The 15,731-nt window shown below is 42.2% G+C and overlaps 1 protein-coding gene across 3 annotated transcripts in view; it reads left to right on the forward strand.

Annotated features, from left to right (window-relative positions):
• The window catches only part of CREB5 (cAMP responsive element binding protein 5), a 423,257-nt gene that overhangs the window by 396,490 nt on the left and 11,036 nt on the right, over positions 1 to 15,731 (forward strand). For all 3 annotated transcript variants that reach the window (XM_003935162.4, XM_074379650.1, XM_010345706.3), the window contains 2 exons: positions 5,904 to 6,227; positions 10,521 to 10,748. In XM_003935162.4, coding sequence (XP_003935211.3) covers positions 5,904 to 6,227; positions 10,521 to 10,748 — 552 coding nt within the window. The remainder of the gene's footprint in view (positions 1 to 5,903; positions 6,228 to 10,520; positions 10,749 to 15,731) is intronic.

A 15,731-nucleotide genomic window follows, 5' to 3' on the forward strand; every position in this document is an offset into this window, starting at 1 on the left:
TGTGTCTGGAAAGTTAAAAAAAAAAAAAAAAAAAAAGAAGAAGAAATTATGGTAATGCTTTGGAGAGGCCACAGAGGACAATTATTTTGAATTTGAAAGGAAATATGAATTCCGATTTTGTCATATTTGTATATAGACAGCCTTTTCTGTGGTCAACCCAGAAACACTACATTTTGGTATTTTCACATTTTTTTTTTCTGGAACAAAAACCAACAGCCATTTATAATTGATACCTTTCTGGAAAGAATACTCCAAGCTTCTTCACTGTCACTCAATTGAATTTTAATTAATGTTTAATAATTTGGCTCGGCTTTCAGAGTCTATAAAGGATAAGCAATCAGCCTTGTGGAAGATGGAGAAGCAACGTTTTCACAGTTCCACAAATGTTTCTAATTGGCATGGGCCAGTTGCTAATGGGAGATAAATTACCCGCGGTGGGTGTGGGTGGGTATGCTGCGTGTATGCACACTCACACAGGCACACAAGCATGCATGCTTGTGGCGCTAATGACGTGTGGGTGTACCCAGCTTCACCCGACATGCCGTGATGCAAACTTGAGCTCAACGGGAAATTAAAGAGGGGCCAGGGCTGGGCCATGACAGCAGTGGCCACACTGGGATGGGAGGAGGCGGATAGTTGGTTCCTTACCAAGAACCTGGCAGCCCGCCCACCCTCCCATCACGAACTGTGGACAGGGAGCTTAGAAAATATATGGACCAAATGAAAATGACCGCTTTCGAATGAAACTAGCTGTGCGTCAGGCTTCTCGCCGTCTCTTCTAATTTTCTCTCATCGAAATGAACATGGTAGAAGATGCTAGAAAGTTGACAGCAATCATTTTTCTTTCTTTCTTGCAGTCATGTCAGTAATAGCCCTGGGTTTTATAGCTGAAGAATATATGTTTATTTGCTCATTAATTTTCTTCCCTTCCCCTTGCCTTTTCTTGGCATTAGGCAGAATGTTATTTAAAACAAGACACAGTTCAGCTTCAGAAAGAAAAATCATTCTGCAAAATACAGCTTAGACCCATTTACTGGTCATTTATCATCCCAAAAAGAGTGGAGTCGAAATAGCTCTATTTGGTAGATTTGAATGATTCATGGTGCAGCTGCTCCTCTTGCTGGCACCAGCATCCAGGAACACAGCACGCTCCTCAGGACCTTGAGGAGTGTCCCAAACTGTTTCAAAATGACATGGAGAATATTAAGTGTGGCATATGCAGAGCAGCTTGATAATCACTTATCTTCACTGCATTCTTTTCAATATGACACAGGCTGCGGCTCACACAGAGGCCTGTGATCTTTCTGAGGGGTGATCAGAAGTCTTCATCTTCACACCTCAGTGTGTATTTCTTCTCTCCGGTGCTTTAAAAAGGCTTGGTTTTAGGCATCTTCCATTTCCTTCCAAACAGTGGGCAAATAACAATGTGCCTATTATGGTGCCTGGCACACAGTTGAAGCCCAATAAACATTTGTTGAGTAAATAAATAGTTAAGCAGAATGTTATAAGCATTGCTAGCATTATTGTCTTGGCCTGAACAGTGCAAGAATAGACTTGAGGCAATCAAGTAATTTCCCTTAACAGTATAAGCTAATTATTTCAGAGATGAAGATCTGGCGCACCGTATTTATTTGTCAGCTTCCATTTGCTCCTAATTAAAGGTAGAAACGTTGTTTGTAGCTTTGAAGGGACGGCACAATGACCCACTCCTACACAGATTTTTTAGTGTTTTTTTTTTTTTGCCACATTTTCAAGGAAAATATATCAAGATAAAATTAACAGGCATTCCTCTTATTTACTTCTGTTTTCTTTTCTCTGTTGCTGTTTTCTAGAGGGCAGGCAGGGTGTGGGCAGGAAACTGTTTTGACTGTATTTTTACAGCCCATCTGCCTACATGACTTCTGTAGTTGATTCTGCTAACCTGGGTTGATGAATAAAATCATCTTCCCACATAAATACCAGCCACAGTGATCCAAGATCAAAATGCTGCATCCTTATCATAAACCTCAGAAAGTTTAATTCATTCCTTCCACAAATGTGAATTCAGTGTGTAATATGTATCAGGCTCGGTGCTAAAGCTGTGAATTTAAGACTGAGCAAATTCCAGCACGGTTCCTGCTCTAAGCTTACAATCTGAGATGATTGATGAATATTAATTAATCATCCTAAAATTACCTAGCTACAAACTATTTTTTTTAAAAAGAAACACGGCTCTACTAGGACCATATGACAACAGGAACTGATTTACACTAAGAGGCCAGGGAGAACTTTACTAAGGAGGAGACTGGAGCTGAGAGCCACACAAGGTCTGAAGAAAGGGAAAGAGGGTCCCGGGTAAGAAGAGTGTGAAACTCAGAGGCCCCAGGTTGTGGGGAGCATGATGCGACCTCCGGAAACTGAAAGTTGGCCATTGTGGCTGGGTGGGAAGAGAAAGAGCTGATGAGAAGGCAGGCCCATGCCCTGCAGGGACTACACCTAGGCCATAGTAAGGGCTTTGACCTTCGTCCCCTGAGCATTAGACAGACTCGCAAGGGTTAAAGCCACCGGTTAGGAAGTAGAGGCAGGGAGAAGAATCCATGGTCCTTATCATGTCTGTGTTTTGGAGTGGGGGAAATGTTAAGTATCAATTCTTGACAAATACGGCAATGGAGATGAAGATGCTGAGCTCTGGATAATCCTTTCTTTGCCGCAGACGAGCTTCCTGGAAGTTCTTTACCATTCACTGTCCCTTCCACTCAACTCCAGAGAGAGTGCATTCAGGTCCCTAGCTGTGTGCTGAGTAACACCTGTAGGTGGCCATTGCTGGCCCAGGCAGCAATATCGTCTCCTCCTGTCAGCTTTTTTAGCCTTCTCTCTTTTTCTCCTTTTCCTTTTGATGATGTGGAGGTGGCAAAAACACAGTTCATTTCTGTTTTTGGTGAAGTATGAATGGCACGGCTTGTGGCACCTTCTCTCCTGGTTTAGAGAACAAGCTTTAAAGGTGGAGTGGCTCTGCCTCTTCTTTAGCCTTACAGGTAGTTCTGACGATTGGGTGGCTTGGTACTTGTAAAACATATAGAACAGGTCAGGCACGGTGGCTCACGCCTGTAATGCCAGCATTTTGGGGGATGAGGTCAGGAGTTCGAGATCAAGCCTGGCCCACATGGTGAAACGCTGTCTCTACTAAAAATACAAAAATTAGCCTGGCGTGATGGCGGGTGCCTGTAATCCCAGCTACTCGAGAGGCTGAGGTTACAGTGAGCCGAGACCACTGCACTCCAGCCTGGGTGACAAAGCAAGACTCCGTCTTAAAAAAAAAAAAAAAAAAAAAGAAAGAAAAAGAAAAACCATACAGAGCAAGGACTGGCCCAGGCACATAGCAAGTACTTAATGCTAGCCATTATTTTACCTATTTTTGCTGATATAGAAAGCTGTCAAAGATATATTGCTAAAGGGATAAAAAGCAGTATACAAAACTATGCATAAAACAGCTTGCACAAATGTATCCTAATAAATGCAAAGCAACTGTCTGAAGATATGTGGTGGTTACTTCTGCGGACTGGGACTGGGGTTTAGGGGAGAAGGTTAGGCAAGTGGCTTTTACTTTTTCATCTAAGATTTTTGTAATAATTGATTTTTTATTACAAAACACATACTTTTATAGTGATGAAATTACAAGGAATAGTTTAGAAAGTCCATCCATACTTCCCATCATGTCAGCTTTTTCAAAGGCATGATGATTTCAATATAACTTTTTATATATTTTCATCCTTAAATTTGGAGGTATCATCCAAAAACTTTTCTTGGACGTAGAGAAACGTGTATATAAAACCCAGCAATTCCCTGGATTTTCACTGCTTTGCTATGCCATAGTCAAAAGTTTTTAAAATTCCATGCTATTTAATTCCACAGTTACAAAAGCATTCTAGCTGTTCCTTCATCTCCCCATATACATACATAGAGTTGTCGGGAATGCTGTACACCCACCAGATAAAAACAGTGTGTTTGGCTTCATTGTTGACTTCACTGCAAAGCATTGCTTAAATTTTTATAATAAACGTTTCTACAAAAGCAATGCAATCATTGCTCGGAATTGGAGATTAGCAGCGTTAGTTCACTTTTCTGTTTAGAAGTAAACACAATACCCAGCATCTCACCTTTTCCAGAGATTTAGGATGCTGAACTTCTTCAGGATTGTGAAGGTCAGTAGCTGTCGTGCAGTATCTGTTGCTTATGAAAGAGGCAAGAAGTGGATTATGTAGGTACGGACTCAGGACGTCGAAAATATTTTAAATGATGATCTCCTATTAACATACAGTCTATCATCCTTTGCTCTTGTTTCTTATTTGTTTGTTTGTTTCTTAGCAGGTAGAGGCTCTTTATGTTTAAGGATTTTGATTAACCAGATTTATCTTTTTCAACAGTGTATGTAACTGGTTGAGAATCATTAACATTGTACAACACTAGAGCATGGTAGGTTTGATCATCATTTAAATACAACTCCTCCCTTGCCCAGCAATTATACACCACTATCATCAATCAGATAAAAACACAAATCTGGAGAGAACTTTGAGTGCCCTGGTAAATACTTCATGAAGCCAATGGGAGCTTGCCAATTAGATGATCATCTCTGCCTAAGATACATCTCCAACGAGTAACTGCATTATACAGTTCTTAGCACATTGTGCCCCTCGGGATATGATGATAATTGATTGTGTCACAGAAGAAACAATTTTGAAGAAACTGGGACTAAGTTGATTACCAACCGAACCTTTAGATCAGCGTGAGCAAATGATGGCCCAAGGGCCAAATCTGGCCCGCTGCCTTATTTTCTCCAGTATATGAGCTAAGAATGGTTTTCTATATTTTAAGTGACTGGGAAAAAAATCAAAAGTAGACTAACATTTCATGACATGTAACAATTATCTGAAATTCATATTTCCTGTCCCTGAAGTTGTATCAAAACCTAGCAGATTCATTCATTTAAACATTATCTACAGCGGTTTTTGCACCGCAATATCAGAGTTGACTCGTTGTGACAGAAGATATTGACTCTCTGACTCTTTGTAGAAAAAGTTTGCTGACTTCTCTTTTAGACTTCGGTGCAAGTTATTCATGTGCATGTCTGCTTAAGAACAGATAATGCTTTTGTGTTAGAAATGTATCTGGCCTGCTGAAGAAGGGGCAATGTTAGAAATGTGTTAGAAATGTATCTGGCTGCCAAAGAAGGTGCAGTGCTCCATCTTCTTCTATTTTCCTCACTCTCTTCTCAAAGTCAAAAAAAAAGTTATTAAGTGAGAAAAATTAGAGCATTGGAAGGGACCATAAGAAAGACCTTGGTCACAGAAAAGCCCTACACATTACCTCGGAAGGTTGTAGACGAGTAATTCTAATTGTAAGCCGTAAAATCAGATTAGTTCTCCACATTTTAAAATTTGAAATTACTTCTTCTCTGCGTCCGAGAAACCTTTCGATAGGCAAGAGCATTCATTCTTGTGACTCTTAGAAAATACAGTGGCACACCAGAGGGAGGCTCTTTGTTCAGTGGTGTTATCATAGTGCATGGTGCTGTTTGGTGTATGCTTGCACCCAGTTGTAGACACAGTATGATGCACGATTGGATAATGCGAAATACCTTTTAGTAGAATGTCCAGTTCTTGATAGGATAGCCTGCCCATTGGCTGTGACGGTTGAATTAGGCCACATGGCTGACGCTGACCCTCCTACTGACCGCAATACCTAAGAAAATATGAAATTAATACAGAAGCTCTCTTGTACCAGTAGCAAGATAGTTACTTGTAGGAAATGTTAACAATAGTATCATAAAATATAGAATTGAAAATGTGAGTCATTTTGCTTTAAAATCTCTATCATGTACATGACTGACTTCAGTTGTCCCCTCCCCCCCTTTTGTTCTGTTTCAGAGGTTGAAGGCTGCATTGACTCACCACCCTGCTGCCATGTCAAATGGGAATATGAACACCATGGGACACATGATGGACATGATGGGCTCCCGGCAGGACCAGACGCCACACCATCACATGCACTCACACCCGCATCAGCACCAGACACTGCCACCTCACCACCCTTACCCACACCAGCACCAGCACCCAGCGCACCATCCTCACCCTCAACCCCATCACCAGCAGAACCATCCACATCACCACTCCCATTCCCACCTTCATGCACACCCAGCACATCACCAGACCTCGCCACATCCGCCCCTGCACACCAGTAACCAAGCACAGGTAGAACTTTTCCTTGATCTCTTTCCTCTTGTTATTCTCCTTCGTAGCAGGGCAAGCTCTAATGCTGGGGTCATTTGCAGCAATCTTGTGTGACAAGCCCAGGTGTTCTCACATTCTAGGGAGCTCTGTTTTTCTCCTAGGTGGCAACCCTTACCCATAGGACCCTACCAGATCATAATTTCTATAAATAATATACTAAATCATAGCAGGTCTAGTTTCTAAGAGCCAATATAAACTGTGAATTCTCCAAAATCTATTTTTGCAGTGTGTTAGAAAGTTAGCCCCCCAAAACATAACATGAATCGATGGATTAGGAAGAATTTAAGCTTGTGAAGAAAGATGTGACTTAAATTAATTCTAACGCTGGTTCTAGCTGCTATGTTTTAAAACATCATAGAGACTCAATTGTGTCACCTGCGAAAATGGAAGTTAAATACAACAGGCAATCTTCTGAGTAACAATGAATGTTAAAATCTAAAGCGTAACAATTCAAGGGAGACAAAGAAGCTCCCTCACGGATGCTAGGGCTTAAGGTGCTGTGTAAATGGTGAAGAGAGGTGACTCATCCCCCTGAATGAGAAATGCGTTGGAGGGAACAGAAAGAGAGCCAAGTTCTGTAGATGATGAGACCAAGAGAAAGGCCAAATCCCAGTAGGGGGAGAGTCACCAGGAGTGGCTGCAAAAAAAAAGCCAGCATTTAGACAAAACTGAAAGCGGGTTGGGGGACCAGGCAGACATTATGTCACCCAGGGCCAAGAAGAGAGGCGAGTCCTGTACTGGAGTGAGTTTTAGTAAGCGGAAGAAGGGCATGCCCAGGAGCATGGCTGGACCTAGACGCTTTGGATCCTCAAGCAGAATGACCTTCATCCATACCCTCCACCCAGTCCGCACTGCCAGCTTCCGACCAGCTGGATCAGAATGGTGTCGGAAGCTTGAGACCGCCAAATAACACTTATTCACTGTCTCCGCTGCTGTCTGCCTCTGGAGACAAGACCATACATTGGGCAGCTTTTTGAGCTCTTGAGCCCCACCCCCCTAACATCCACCAAACCTGGACAGCCACCCACAGAATGGGTCAGCCACAAGCAACTCTCTAAGCTGTTCATTAGATAAACTGTCTTTTGCAAGGTCCTCAGGGGTATTCTACAGTGTGAACAAGAGTTGAGTATTAGAATGAGATAACCTTAATTTTTCCCCAGCTTCCTTGCTGTGTGATTGTGAACATAAATGATTAACCTCTCTAACCCTCAGTTTTTCCATCTGTAAAATAGGGGTAGGTAATAGTAGACTAAACTCCTAGGCCCTTATGAGTATTAAATAAGAGAAGCTCTGTAAAGCCTTTTGCACAATGTTTAAAGTATGTTATTCCAAACCATCATAATAGAAGTTTAGCAAATTGTATAGCGATAAAATGGTATCAAGAGAATCTTCTTAGTCACATTTTTAGTCAAATGTCATGTATTTAGAAGAGGAAAAAAAAACTACAAAGTCAATGATGGGCAAATTGATTCACATGCGTACTTAGTTTATAAGGAAAAGAGAACATTAAGGTTTGGTTGCCTTTGTGGGCCAGTTATATAACAATTCTTTGAATATAAAAGCCATTCACTAGCTAATTACCAATTAGCCAATTGCCCTCTGTTTCAAGTCAGTAAATGGCCAATTGGATATGCAATTAGTTAATTGCCATTATAATTAGCTTCATGAACAGTTGCTTTTTTAAATCGTACACAAAAAACGAAGAGCTCAGGTTGGTCTTGCTCAAATTTGAACCAGATAATTTAGGCAGTATCCTAAAATACCACTCTTAAATTGTATTAACTTGGCTGATTACTGAGATCTTGCCACTTTGCTTAATTGTGTGATTATCTGAAAGCAGGAATAGAATCCTTTGAACTCCGCGATTCTCAGATGATTTGGAATAAATTCTGCCCTTTTGAAATGATAATTCATTACTTTTGATCAAAAATTTCAGAGCATCTATGCCAAGAGAATTCTGCTTTAAAAATAAAATTCCAAGCAACAATAATTACCTGGCACACAAATTCTGGTTTTAGGGTTGTATTTGCAAGTTCTTCTGGCTTATTGTACTTCTCCTCCACGTAAGGATGTGACTGCAGAGTGCTGGTTTCATGACCACCAGGAATTTCTCTTAACCAACCCTGGACCTGCATTATACCTGAAACCACATCACTTATGCCTTTGAGTGAAGGCACATGAAAAATGTTTTAAGTTACAGATGGATTAAACTTAGGGTAGAAGGATACAGAATTGAAAGATAAGTGCTTGCAATGGAGATTTAAAAACAAATTTTTCCTACTTGACGGCTTTGTCTAAGGCTGGCAATAAGAGATCATAACTCACAAAAGGAAACAGTTAAGTGTTCTAGGAAACAGTTAGCACATTCCCTCTTAATGCTTTTCTTTGCAGTAGTTGGCTCTGGAATTAGCATCCAAAATGACAAGTGCTAAGTCTTTGCCAATAACAAGGATGATGTCTTCACTAGCAATTCTGATGAGTAAGACCTTAGACCGTTAATTTATTTTGTTATTCCTCTATAATCGAGAGGAAAAGAGTCACCAACAAGCAGTTCTAGAAAATGTCTTTGCTTTACATAAAATTACCAAGATGCAATTCAGCCTCAACCCTGGGCCTGATTCTTTTACAGTTAGTCATAGAAGGTTTGAGAGAGTTTTGGATTAAAATATATCACTATCAGTCAGCTGATGTCAACCAGTAGCCATTATTAGTGCAATTACAGTCATTCTGATTGATTTCAATCACAGTGCTAGAATGTGATGGAAAAGATTGTTGGGCTTCATTTTTAAACTTTTTGCCTGTTATTTCTGCAGGTTAAATGCCTCTTGTAAAACAACTTTATAGGTATTACAGTCATAAACCTGAGTGACTGAGAAATGGGAGAAGAAAAAAAAAAAACCCACCTTTTATTGAGAATGAAGGAGGAGGAAGGATTGAAGTGCATGAGGAAAAGCATTAGGTGTCCAGACATATAAAGAGTCAGTCATAGAAATTTCACAAGGTGCTGTGTGTCTGCCTCATGAATAGAAATAAAGCTCTATGTGTGGGGGTCTACAAAGCCTTAGATGTTGCTGAGTCCCACACAGACCTTGCAAGGAATCTATAAGCATAGTAAAACTTTTTAATAAAGTGCTTTGCCACTCTTAGGATTTCCGTCTAATGTGAGTGTATGGTAATGCACGAGCAGCTCTCACTATCACACACACAGGGTGTGGCAGGGCTCAGTGCTGCTTCAGGCATCGATGTAATGCTTTCAAAGGCCCTACTTCCCAATCACCTAGAAAGTGCTCCTGGATCTCTTTCACCCTGGTGAGCACTCTGAGGGGCAGCCAGGCCCAGCTGGAGTGTGCAGGTCCAGCTAGTCCTCTGCATTAAGAACTCTGAAATAGTCAAAATAGGATTTCATCTGCTTTCCTGGCTTTATGGGCTTCTTTTGATAGGAGTCACTGTGGCAACGATGTCCGAGAAGTGTGTTCTAGGAACACAGTTTTAACACTATTAGAATGAAAGGAGCCCACGACATGCTCAGAGGTTTTCTGCAGATGACAGACTCATCCATATTGTGTTAATAACCCTGACCTTTCTGTTTTCACTCTGTAGCCATACATTGGCTATTTTAAAGTTTCATTTGTTTTGGTTTTATTTTTTTTAGAGACAAGGTCTTGCTGTGTTACCCAGCGTGGAGTGCAGTGGCATGATCATAGCTCACAGCAACCTCAGTCTTCTGGGCTCAAGCAAGCCTCCCATCTGAGCCTCCTGAGTAGCTAAGACCGTAGGCATGCGCCACCATGGCTGGCTAATTTTTCCATTTTTTCTAGAGACGGGGTCTCACCATGTTGTCCGGGCTGGTCTCAAACTCCTAGCCTCAAGTGATCCTCCCGCCACGCCTGGCCCTTACTTTGACGTTTTCAAACACACCTTCAGTAAACCACTTTTAATAGCTGAAGGAAAAAAACAAATGCTTCCTCTACCATGATCCGGCCAAATGCCTGTGAGGGAAAAATCCATCTGACTACATTTTTTCACCAGTCATTCCTGTATCTTGCCAACACATCACAGAATATAGGTTGGTGATGCTTTTTCTTTTCTTTCATGAGTGTGATTTCATCGTTTCTTTCATTCATAGGAGGCAAGTCTGATAGGCTGACTGAAGCGACAGACTGTGCTTTCGATTTTAACATCAGCTTGGGTTCCCTCCCTTACCCAACGCGTCCTTCCCTATCCCCGACGCCTCCTCCCTCTCTGTCCCAGCAGGTTTCACCAGCAACACAACAGATGCAGCCAACCCAGACAATACAGCCGCCCCAACCCACAGGGGGGCGCCGGCGAAGGGTGGTGGACGAGGATCCCGACGAGAGGCGACGGAAATTTCTGGAACGGAACCGGGCAGCTGCCACCCGCTGCAGACAGAAGAGGAAGGTCTGGGTGATGTCATTGGAAAAGAAAGCAGAAGAACTCACCCAGACAAACATGCAGCTTCAGGTGCAGCCCACGTTGTCTTTCCCCGGGACTTGTTGACATAAGCAGTGACACCACACACACAGTCCACAGGGGAGATGCAGACCGCTCCTAGAGCCTTAGGAATTCTGGGACACTCCACACGACAACATTAACCGTTCCGTTTTCAATCCATTTGCCCACAGAGCTCTGAGAAGGAGAGACCTACCCAACTAAGTGGTAGGGCTGGGGGCACAGGCTTTCATGGGACAGAGATCCAAACTGTGGTTCAGCAATTACTCACTAGGTTTAACTCTCTGGTTCTCAGTTTCCTCCTCTGCAGAATGGGAACGATAACTTTACGGAATTGTTAGCTTAGGAGGAATAAACAAGTGAATGTGTCCAAAGCAGTCGCACAGTGCATGAGGCAAAATAAACCTTCAAACTAAAAAGGAATTATTCTATTCACTAGGTTGATGGGGCTGCCTTGGCTTACACTTGGTTATCTCTATTTTCATTTCATGGAAGAAAGAAAGGTTTATGGTCATTATGCAGCTCTGAAAGAAAAGGCATGTTTTCATCTCATTTTCCAACGCACTAAGATTTGAATCTTGCATGATTTTTGCTTTTTATGAACGGCTTAACTGGGGACATATTATAATGAGGCCCAGAAGTGTCTGGGAGTGTCTAAGAGAACAGGAAGAAACTCTAGTACCCAGGGCTTCTCCAACAGACTTTATAGTTTATAATGATGCCATTCAGGGCATTTGTCTGAATGTTAAAAAGATGTACACTATCAGCAGAAAAAAAAGGCAAGTAAATACACATGTATGTGACCCACAGTCCGGGGATAGCGTTAAGAGTTGTGGATTATACTCCAGTGCTTCTAGAAGCTGAGAGAATGGCTAAAGAGAGAGGGGCAGGGAGGAACGTACCCCACATAGGGAGACCCTGCACCTTAAGAGTTCATGGGGGGTAGGTGCAGTGGCCCACACCTGTAATCCCAGCACTTTGGAAGACTGATCACTTTGGGAGGTGAGTGGATCACTTGAGGTCAGGAGTTCGAGACCAGCCTGGCCAATGTGTGAAAACTCCATCTGTACTAAAAATAAAAAATAATTGTGTGTGGTGATGCTCACCTGTAGTCCCAGCTACTCAGTAGGCTGAGGCAAGAGGATTGCTTGATTGCAGGATGAGAGGCTGCAGTGAGCCAAGATCACATCACTGCACTCCAGCCTATGCAACAGAGACTCTGTTTCAAAAAAAAAAAAAAAAAAAAAAAAAATAGTGCATGGCTAGGCATTGGTAGGTCATTTTCATCTTCTTCCCATACCTAGTTCTCTGTGCATCCTTAGAAAGAACAGGTAGGGTGCCAAACCCCAAAGCCTTTGCATATTCATTTCTATTAAATGGAAATGACTTGGGGTTCCAGTGTACAAATTCAAAGTGCATAACAAAAGTATATATGAGGACCTGAATTTCATAATTTATGGATGTTCACTTTTTTTCCCCTAAATGGGTCATTCTTTTTGTAATAGACATGATGAGCAAGAAACTGGGAAACATATAGCAGATATGAGGAAAATAAGCTAATGATTTCCCCACTAACTAATAAGCTAATGATTCCTCCACTAATATTCCTGTGCTGCAGGAAGATTGGGACTGTCTCTTACTACTCCCTCCCTCTGCTATTATCTGCTGTTTATAGTGTAGTGTCTACACTTAGTAACTTATTTGTTGAATAAATGAGTGGGTTACCTTGTTTATAGTATAGTGTCTACACTCAGTAACCATTTGTTAAATAAATGAATGAATTCCTCACTGCTGGGGTGTCTAAGAGTTGGCTGCCTGACCACTTGGCAAGGACGTGATTGCAGAGAGTCAGGCCACCAGAGAAATGGCTGGACTCAAACACCTTTAAAGCCACTTGTAGCATCTGACAGGCACAGTAGTACCTGAGCAGCTTTTAGAAAGGATGTGGTTATAACATTTTTCTATTCTGAGACAGGGCCTCACTCCATTGCCCTGCCTGGAGTGCAGTGGTACAAGCATGGCTCACTGCAGCCTTGACCTCCGGGACTCAAGTATTCCTCCCAACTCAGCCTCCCGAGGTGACACTACCATGCCTGGCTAATATATATATATTTTTTTTCTAGAGACAAGATCTTATTACATGGCCCAGGCTGGTCTCAAATTCCCAGGCTCAAGCAATCCTCCCACCTCGGCCTCCCAAAATGTTGGGATTATAGGCATAAGCCACTACGCCCAGCCAAGCATTTTTAATATTAATAATTACATTTTAATTTTGATGTGTGTTGTGAACTGTAATTAGAAGATCAAATCTACAGTTTTAAGACATTAGTAAGAAGGCTAAATCATTAAAAATTGAGTTAATTTGCACAAACATGTTAAGTAAATAAAAGTTATTGTATATGTCAGGCGTCCCCAAACTTTTTACACAGGGGGCCAGTTCGCTGTCCCTCAGACCGCTGGAGGGCCGCCACATACTGTGCCCCTCTCACTGACCACCAATGAAAGAGGTGCCCCTTCCTGAAGTGCGGCGGGGGGCCGGATAAATGGCCTCAGGGGGCCGCATGCGGCCTGCGGGCCGTAGTTTGGGGACGCCTGGTATATGTGAACCTAGTAAATATTACAGCAGTGGTTCTGCAATAACTGAAGCGGGAGAGCCCCAGGAATTTGCCACCATTTCTGAGGTCTGCAGAATGATGGTGCAAATGTAGGTTTTCTCAGTTTTGGCCCCGTTGACTTCTGGGCTGGATCATTCTTTGTTGTGCCCTATGCATTGCAGGCTATTTAGCAGCCTCCTTGGCCTTCACCCACTTTGTGTCAGGAGCACACCTTCCAACTAGGACAACCAAAGAATCTCCAGACATTGCCAGATGTCACCTGGTGGTGGCTGGGAAGGGAGGTTGGGTGGCAAAATCAGCCTTAGTTGGGAGCCACTGCTTAAATGAAGGAGCCAAAAGTAGCCAGCTGGCACTTATCAAATGCCAAGTCTTTAAATCCATTTTAACTAAAATGAGTCCTTGCAGAATTCCTTCAGGGTATAGACTATGATCCTAATACATGAAAACATAGAGGAGTCACAGCAGAGAGCCAGGAAAGTAAAGATGCCCATTGACTTTGAGGCCAGAGGTGTTCGTGACTTGGCCTTCGCATATGTATGAGTATTTTTACAAAACACACAAGGTGAATTTACCCTTTGCTAGACCCTAATGCGCTGATTTTTCTCACATTTCTTTAGAGCCAAATGGCTAAGGAAAAAAGAAACTAGAACTCTAGTTCCCAAAACCAGGAAAAAAAAAAAAATTCTACTGAGTTCATGTAACAGGCACCAATATCCTTTGGTGGCTAAAACGGTACCCCAAAAAGGGACAGTCTCTGAACAGACGAAATTGTTGATATTTTCCAACCACTGCTTTGCCTTGGAGGGACAGAAGCCACAACCGCCCAGTGTTCCCTGTGAAACTGAGTGTCCTGCATCAGGCCCGGGGGTGCTGGAGAGGATGCTGCAGATTCCGCTACCTTTGAATGACCCTTTCCCTCTCACTGGACCTTTGTCAAAAGAAAAAGGTGTCTCCGTGAGGCTGGACGAGTGAGCCAAATTTTAAGTAAACAGAAATGGAAGGTGCTAAGCAAACAACCTCCAGCCAAACGGAATATCCAAGGTCTGGATGGCCAGCTGCCACTTTTGAGTTGTTTTCCAGCACAGAACCCTCTAGTCAGGCTGCAGCATTTCAGATTGGAAAAATCAGACCTAAGAAAACAAAATCAAACTCCCAGACTTCATTTCCTCGTCTCACAACACATCTCTGGCCAGCAGGTCAACAAAGGTATAGGAATTGGGGAAAGTACTAGAAACTACCTGATTGGACACTTGATGGAGAGAGAAAGTGTGATGAGGGAAATGAGGGGTCTTCCCTAATGCCACACAATGAGTAGGTGGCCGAAGGAGGACTCAGGGAAGTCTCCTGTTGACCTAACCCACTGCTTTGTGATCTTTTATTTTAGAAACCCTGTAAGCCAAAGGAATCCATGTTCTTTTTTCTGATACTCAGTGACTAAGCTCAGCTCTAAGTTCATCAGCTGCTGCTGAGGTGCTCAGTAGAACGTTTGTGTTCAGTAGAGGATACGGCAATCATCTGGTCACCCGTGGACATAATTGCTTTTCTTTTTTTAGTGCAAAGACACATGGTCTAAGTTGCTGCTGAAATTCTGGACACATGAGCCCAGGTCTGGGACTTGGCAAGAGAATAGGCCAGATGGGAACTGTTGCTTGACAAATTCAAAGTCCTTTGTTTCAGAGTGAACCAAACCTGGTCTCAGCTAATCTACCAAAAAAAAAAAAAAAAAAAAAAAAAAAAAAAAAAAGACGGGAGGGTATATTGTAGGGCCCATTTTGATCATTATTTTTTTGGCACAAACTACTGTTTACGCCAAAAAGCACTGCAGATTTATCATATAAATCATGACATCCCCAAAGCTGAACACTGCGAATGTAGCTATTGGGACTTGTTGGAGTGCTTGCTTAGAGTATGTTATTGTAGTATTGAATATCTCTATGGAGTGCTGCTTCATCCCCAGGCAAACTGTGGGTTTACAAATAGATCAATCCAACTGGCTCTATCCTCTTACAGTCGCTAAGCGGCTAACTGCTTTCGAGGGGCAAACTCAAATTGGTCTAGAAAAATGAACAACTGCAGAGGTGATTTCTACCAGACAGCCGACACATATTATTAATACCTTGTTTTTACTAAGCGCTTTTATATTAAAACCTAAAACTCTTCTTAGAACCTACATAGGGGAATAAAAAATGATTTTCCTCAATTTATTAAAGCAAGGTAATTCGGAGTAAGAAAATGCCTCCAGCAGGCCTGGCTTTTATTTTCCTACTAGACTTGCAGGCCACATTTGACTTCTTTTATGCATTTTGAAACATTCGCTATCTGGTTGTTCTCTTCCAAAATGAATTCAAGGTGATTCCACTTACGTTCCCTTGAAAACGGT

The sequence above is a fragment of the Saimiri boliviensis genome, chromosome 10 (assembly GCF_048565385.1).
Source record: "Saimiri boliviensis isolate mSaiBol1 chromosome 10, mSaiBol1.pri, whole genome shotgun sequence".
Taxonomy (NCBI): Eukaryota; Metazoa; Chordata; class Mammalia; order Primates; family Cebidae; genus Saimiri; species Saimiri boliviensis.